Source organism: Buceros rhinoceros, unplaced genomic scaffold (genome assembly GCF_000710305.1).
Source record: "Buceros rhinoceros silvestris isolate BGI_N320 unplaced genomic scaffold, ASM71030v1 scaffold30800, whole genome shotgun sequence".
In the NCBI taxonomy this organism is placed as follows: domain Eukaryota; kingdom Metazoa; phylum Chordata; class Aves; order Bucerotiformes; family Bucerotidae; genus Buceros; species Buceros rhinoceros.
This window is the reverse complement of record NW_010391838.1, coordinates 3,256-9,880: the sequence shown is the minus strand read 5'-3', so window position 1 is coordinate 9,880 and position 6,625 is coordinate 3,256. Positions and strand designations below refer to the sequence as shown.

The 6,625-nt window shown below is 52.0% G+C and overlaps 1 protein-coding gene across 1 annotated transcript in view; it reads right to left on the bottom strand.

Moving 5' to 3' along the window:
- Positions 1-6,293, bottom strand: part of CPEB1 (cytoplasmic polyadenylation element binding protein 1) — a 26,136-nt gene extending 19,843 nt beyond the window's left edge. The window contains 1 exon segment of the mRNA XM_010143172.1: positions 6,110-6,293. Coding sequence (XP_010141474.1) covers positions 6,110-6,185 — 76 coding nt within the window. The 5' untranslated portion in view covers positions 6,186-6,293.
- Positions 6,294-6,625: the final 332 nt, after the last annotated feature.

Below are 6,625 nucleotides of genomic sequence, written 5' to 3'. Positions count from 1 at the left end.
GGCAGCGGCAACAGAGCAAGACAGTTAGTTTTAGTGCTACCAGCCCTCCTGTCCCCGCCTCCCTCCACCCACAAAACCCAAAAACACTTTAGCCTGGACAGGCTCCAGCTGCTGGCTCCAGTTCAGAGCCCGATGCAAAGCTTCACAATTCTGCTAGCATCATCTATTCACTTCAACTTGGCCACTGTGCCTCCCTGACTCTGCATTGTTTACCACTGAGTAACCAGGATAACCTTCAACCCCCCACCACTACCCGGCGAGAAGCCCATTATCGCAGGTCCAGCCCGAGGGGACACATCCTGCTGGTACTGGGAGAAGAGGACCGGCCAGAGAACATTTCTCGTCAGGGATTTTTCATGGCCTGTTTCCCTTCCGCCCGCCTGGTCCCCCCCCTTTCCCAGCCCTCCCCTTCCCCTGCGGGGTGTTCACAAGCCTACGGTACTGGAGACGCCGGATTCTTGCCTCGGTTTAAGCCTGTGCCAACAGCCTAAGGAAACGCAGCAGGTTCATAGTCTGAGAATTCCAGTTTAATGCAGGGATCTGGGGGCTGATGAAACCACAAGATGCTCAGCCGTGTTACCCGAAGGCTGACTCAGAGGGCATTTAGAAGCCAGCTACCAAGCAGCAGCAGCTGTCTCCTCCTCCTCCCGCTGCCTCCACACCCTCCCACTGTGCCATCAGATGTACACCTCGTACACACACAACACTCCCGGCTCTTCCGCGGGCGCTGCAGTGACTCCAGCCTGTCACGTTACCCCTCACGTGCAGCCCCAGCCATCCCAGGCAACCTGACGGTGTTCCTGGCCTCCTTTTCCACAGCCACATCCCTCGCCACTTGGGTTGCCCACCACCCAGCAAAGGGCTGGTGGCACTTGGGTACCCTCCATGAGATGCAGTCCAGCAGAGGTGGGACCTTCACCTCATGGCAGCTTGGGGAGCACCAGCACTCCCAGATCACTGTGAGGGGGCTGAAGCACTGCAATTGGGATGAGAGCGGCTCCAACCGTACCTGCTGGCAATGTGCCGCCTTCCCCCTTCCCCACGGCCACCTCCTCCACAGCACTTCACTGGGAGAGCACCCACCAGGGTGGTTTTTTCTACTCTTAGTAGTACTAGTACAAGCTGTAGTGCCAACTCAGTCACATCACTGTCAAGCACCTGTAACAGCATTGAATATTCCTCCACAAGCACCATGCTGCACCTTCAGCAGGGTGTTTCGCCGCATTAATTCTTCCAGTTTCAGGTTGCTTGTTTTTGGACAGGCCCTAAAAACATTTCTAGTGCAGCTGCAGGGAGGAGAGGATAAAGGCACCACACTCAGACAACTCGCGTTCCCACAGCAACCACAACTTGCCCAGATGAATATGGAACATTGCTGCATTTCATGAAAACACGAGTCGCTCTAGCTTGGACCCCCAGCACCAGAAGACCTTCCCAGGTCTCATCTTCAAGATTAACCCCCTCCAAGTGTCACCTTTTGGGAAGCATGGACACAAACAGAGAATACGTGCAGACAGCAGAACTGGAAAACCACCCAGGGTCCCTCATCCAACATCCCCCAGAGAGTCACAACCAAGTTATTCATAAGCAAATGTCCACCAAACATTAAACAATTTCACATTGTCACCCGATGCAGCCCAAACACTTCTGTGCAGATATTCCCAAGCCCCAAGAACCAGCATGAGTCTTTCCAACCTGGATTTTTCCCTGGAGTTGCCACTGGAAGCCAAGCATGCTGACAAAGGGAGCCGTGCTGTGCTGGGCTTGTGCCTGAGCATCTGGGAGACACCGAGCTCCCGCTTCCCGAGCCAGTTTGGTTTGATTTTAACGGCATTATGAGAAGAAAGTCCTTAGGAAAACGCTCCCGTGCTGGTCTCCGAGCAGGTGGCTCTCCTGGATGACGTCCTCCTGTCTGTCCAGGAGTTCCCTGGAGCCAGGGTGCAGCACAGCTTCCCACACTGCTACCCGGACCAAAAGCTGCATTTTTCAGACTTCAGATGTTAGCGTTGCATTTCAGATGTTTCAAAGGCTTCTTGAAGGCCCACATCTCCACACAGTTCAGCTCTTAACCTACCAGCTCAGACAGCTTCAGCCCCAGCCACTTGTCCCCACCCCTCCCCACTCACACCAGTTTAGGCAGACGAGTTTCCACCCACTGGGCTGGGGAGTTACTCCAGTTCAAACCAAGCCACAGGGAGGTAGTTTTAAGCCTGGCTCATTTTCCTGATCTGGTATGCAGCATGGCTGCACCAACCAGGCATGTGGAACAGGAAGAGAGTTAGAAAACTGCAGCCTAAGCCTGAGCTGAAAGGACAAGCAGGGACCAGCAGCAGGAGCTGGGATCCACAGGTGGTTTGAGGGAGCACAAGTGTGATTCCGCCCCTGCCCCACAGCAGCATCATTCCATGCCATCAGGCTTCATCTTGAAAGCTAAGTGCAAAGACCTTCAGATGTTTGAGCCTCCCAGACCACTTGCAAAGGGAGCAAAACCCAGCAGATGGGACCCACAGCAGCACGGTTCTGTCTTTCACACTTCCAGTTTTAAAGGTTAGGAATTGCATCCCAGAAAATTAAGCTTCTCAAGTGCATTTTGCAAACAAATATCAACAGAAAGCATTTAGAGGATGAGCCAGTGTATTCCTAAAGCACACTGGGGATCATCAGGGGCTTAGGAAAGCTCTTGTTAGACATAAACTTACTAGTTAAGAGAGGTTCTTGACACACAGCTAAGCATCTTCCCTGTAATCTGAAAAATTCCTTGAGTGGAGACATTTGCTGCTGCATGACCTGTTCCCCAGCCTCATTCCCGTAACCACAGACACTTGGCAAGCAGCTGTTTAAGAAACTAAGGAAGAGGGCACTGCAGCCAGCCTTGCTGCTGTCCCTACCTCTTCCAAGAGGATTACAGCACCAAAGCTGGAACCACAGAGCACCACCTGCCAGGAAACCCACTGGATCTTCAAACACCACCCAGCTCTCAGCCAAGTCCCTGCTCTCTATGCACCACCACCACGATCTGCTTCCCTTGGTGAGCAGAACTGTCCTGGGCTGCCAGCTCCAGGTGAGCTCCTGCAAGCAGCCTGGCTGCCACAGGCACCCTCAAAACTCCACATAACCAGCATGTTCTTTTGAGTTTCTGCATCTGTTCTTTCTGCATCTTACAGTGGTTTTGTCTCTTCCTCCAAGGCCCCCCCACAAGCGCAGTGCTGCCTGAGAGCAGAGGAATTTATACTCTAGTACCAGAGAGGACTTTTGGGGTGGCTAAACAAGTGATAGGTCATTAACCGACTGCAGCCAAGAGCAAACAGGAAGCCAATTTAGTCATGAGCTAGTCTGGGGTTGCACTTGTCCTTCAGTTCCTTAAATAAAGCAGCCACCGAGAATCATTAGGACCTGATGGGCCACAGCTAACAGCCTTTACACCCTTCTTGGCACCTGAGCCACTCCCATCCACAGGAAGTCATTTAAACATCTCCCATTTCTTCAACCAACTGTCAGCTTAGAGCAGAATAATGGCTGCTTTGGCTCAGTTAAATGAGCAGAGCTTAATGAAAGGGAAATTGATACTGCCAGGACATTTGGGGTAGCAACAAGCCTTTTAAACCCCCGTGTTTTCAGCCAGGCAGCTTCACCAGGTGAGCGATGCAGAGGCTGAAGAGGGAGCTTCACTCGTGTTCCTCTTAACCAAGCTGGGAGTTGTGCCCACAGAACTGGAGGAGCATCTCAAAAGCTGCTGTAGGGGTTTTTAACCCAATGTGGGAGCAGCACCTTCCACCCAGCAGGGCCCAGCCATAAAACCTGGCAAACAAACTGTCTTTACCCCCATTCCTTGCCAGTGCAGGGGTGACAGAGCAGCTTTAAACTGGGGAGAGAAGAACCACACTCCCTGCCAAACAGCTGCTCAAGGACTTCAGCAGCAGCTGAGCTGGCATGAAATTTTGGCTCCTACCTCTGTCAAGGCCATGCTCTCCATCCCATCTCCACCACCACACCGAAAGCCACCAAAGATTCACATCTGCACTACACAACCTCGCTGAGGAAGTTCCGCCTCTCCTCAGAGAGGACTGAACCAGCCTGAAGCACCACACGATCTCATCCCAGAAGCAACCAGACTTGTTCTACCATGCCAGCTTTCACCACATCGCTGCACTGTACCCTTCCGTTCGGGTTGACAACCGAAGCCCAGAGTTTGGAGAGCTCCTGGGGCAAGTGCCCAGGAACCACCACAATGGTGGCAATCAGGCTGGGCCTGATGGCTCAGATCATTTTGACAAGGCAACTAAGTTCACCAAGGATTATCATTAACTGCAAACTGATCTTCTCAGAGATGTAGTGTTAGGTTTGGATCTCCAGGGCCAGCCCCTCCTGCCACACAGCTCTGCCTGAAGCCCCACACATGTCAAGTCCAAGCCTGCTGAATGAGCTTGTCCTCTCACATTGCTCAGACAGCTGCTGCGCTGATCTCAGCACCACCTCGCTGCCCACTTCATCACACCCAGTAAGGTGTCTCCACACGTGCTTCCCCAATAGCATTAGTGAAAGGTCACAAACTCTTGCCATCCCTTCACCACGTGTAATCCTCTTAATGCTGAAAGGGGCTGCTTAAACACAAGCCCAATCCAGGATAAATTTAGTTTGACCTGAGGAAGACACCTGGAAAGCTTGAGGGACCACAAATAGACTAAAGTACAAGCATTTCCCCTGCTAGAATAAAATCTCTTCCCCAAGCTCCCCCACCAGAAGAGTTTAAGTTGTAAAAAGAACTGTCTGGGTTCAGTATGGATCTCCAGGCTCATTAAGGTTGCCCAAGCCACGAGTTCCATGACAACACATCCCAACCACAACATACCAGATGTTCCTGCACTGAGCAGAAGTGCCAGAGGCTCGTGAATTCTGCACGGGGGCAGTTTGCTGCAAGGTGGCCAGCTGCTCAACCTTACTGCCATCGGGTACAAAGCAAGACTCCCACAACCAGCTCGGCAGTGCCCTACATCCTTTGGGAAGCTAACGAGCCTCTTTCCTTACACCATCACAAGCGTTTGTGCTGCTGCACAAGATACCTGATACAAGCTAAAAGCCTCCTGTCAGGTTAACTAGCGCTGAGCAGGGCTCCCACACTGCACGAGGGGCTGTGCCAGCACCCACTTGTGAGGCTGGCCCCAACTGCTGCGTCAGGAATGGGAAAAGCTGCTTAGGATGGCCCAAAACGCACAACTTCAGGTGTCCTGTGGCAGAAATCACATTTGCTAGAGGAAGCCTCCCTGTTCTACAGGCAAGTGCTGCTGTACTTGTCCTGCGAGAGGTCTTCTACAGGAGGTACTCAAGGACAGCCGGCATATGAAGGGCTATAGCTAAGATTTCAACAAGGCAGCCAGAAACAACTCTTCCCTGAACTCACGGTAAGGAGATAAAGGAAAACATTTCGGTTTACTTCTCCCTTATGCATCCAGTGCATCAAAATCAGATACGACACTGACTATGGCTGTGCCAAGGGACAAAATAACATCTAAGCAGCTCAGTACAACAGCAAGTCTCTAAAAACGCACCACTAACCACACCACTGACCTGAATTAGTTAATATTCACTATGCAACTGCTCAGGCATAGCCAGCACATCCTCCAATACCGTCTTAACAGGCACGTTTCAAGCAATGCTGGCTACAGATCCATCCCTCGAAGCAAACAATTCACTTCCTCTGGTATTTCTGCAGCGCCAGCACAGGATCACATGGCTGGATCAGCCCCTGGTCCACAGCACTAAGCCCTTCACATACCCGGGAGATTAAGCTGGGCTGGAAGTCATCTGGTAGCTGTCATTTCACTACTCCAGGACAGAGGTGCACCACAGGAGCATCGAACACACCCACAGGATGCCCAGACACCTGATCATAGCTTTTCTTTAACACCTGTTTGATTAAAACTCATCAGATTATCCATAAGCACACCCCTGACTCCAGGCATCTCTCTGCCCACAACCACGAGCCAGCAGCCGCACCGCTGAGGATCACCACCACTGCCACTACAAACCCAAGGATCACCACCACACGCTCACAACGTCCCATCATCTCCCAACTCCACAAGCTCGCCTCCAAGGCGGCCCATCGCATCACCTGGCAGGATGTCACGTTTGCTTTTTGTGACAGGCGTGGTGCAGACTCCGCTGAAATCCAAAGAGTTGTCCAACATCGCATTTATCCGGCGGAATATGTCTGCATTGCTGCAAGTGGAAAGCGCAGGAGCGTCCAGGCTATCCCAGCATTCTTTTATGCTCCTCCCAGTATCTTCTTTCTGGTAAGAAAAGAACAAGTGTGAGTGTCAAGCAGGCTCGTACTCACAGCTCGGCTTTCACCACACTGTGGAAAGCCCGGATGGCCTCCAACACTCACATTAGCTTTAGCTCCAGGTCTTAGCAACTCTCAAACACAATTCTTGGCGTTAAAGAAACAGTTAAGCAAACAGCTCAGGGATTCATCAGCACAGTCCATCAGACCAGGGCTGCCCCAGTCACAAACCAGTACCAGCACACCACTGCTGGGATGAACATTAGCATAGTAGCTGCAACACCCAGACTAGTTTGGTTGCTAACATGAGCACCCCACTGCTCTTCCCCGGGCATCACAAGGCCA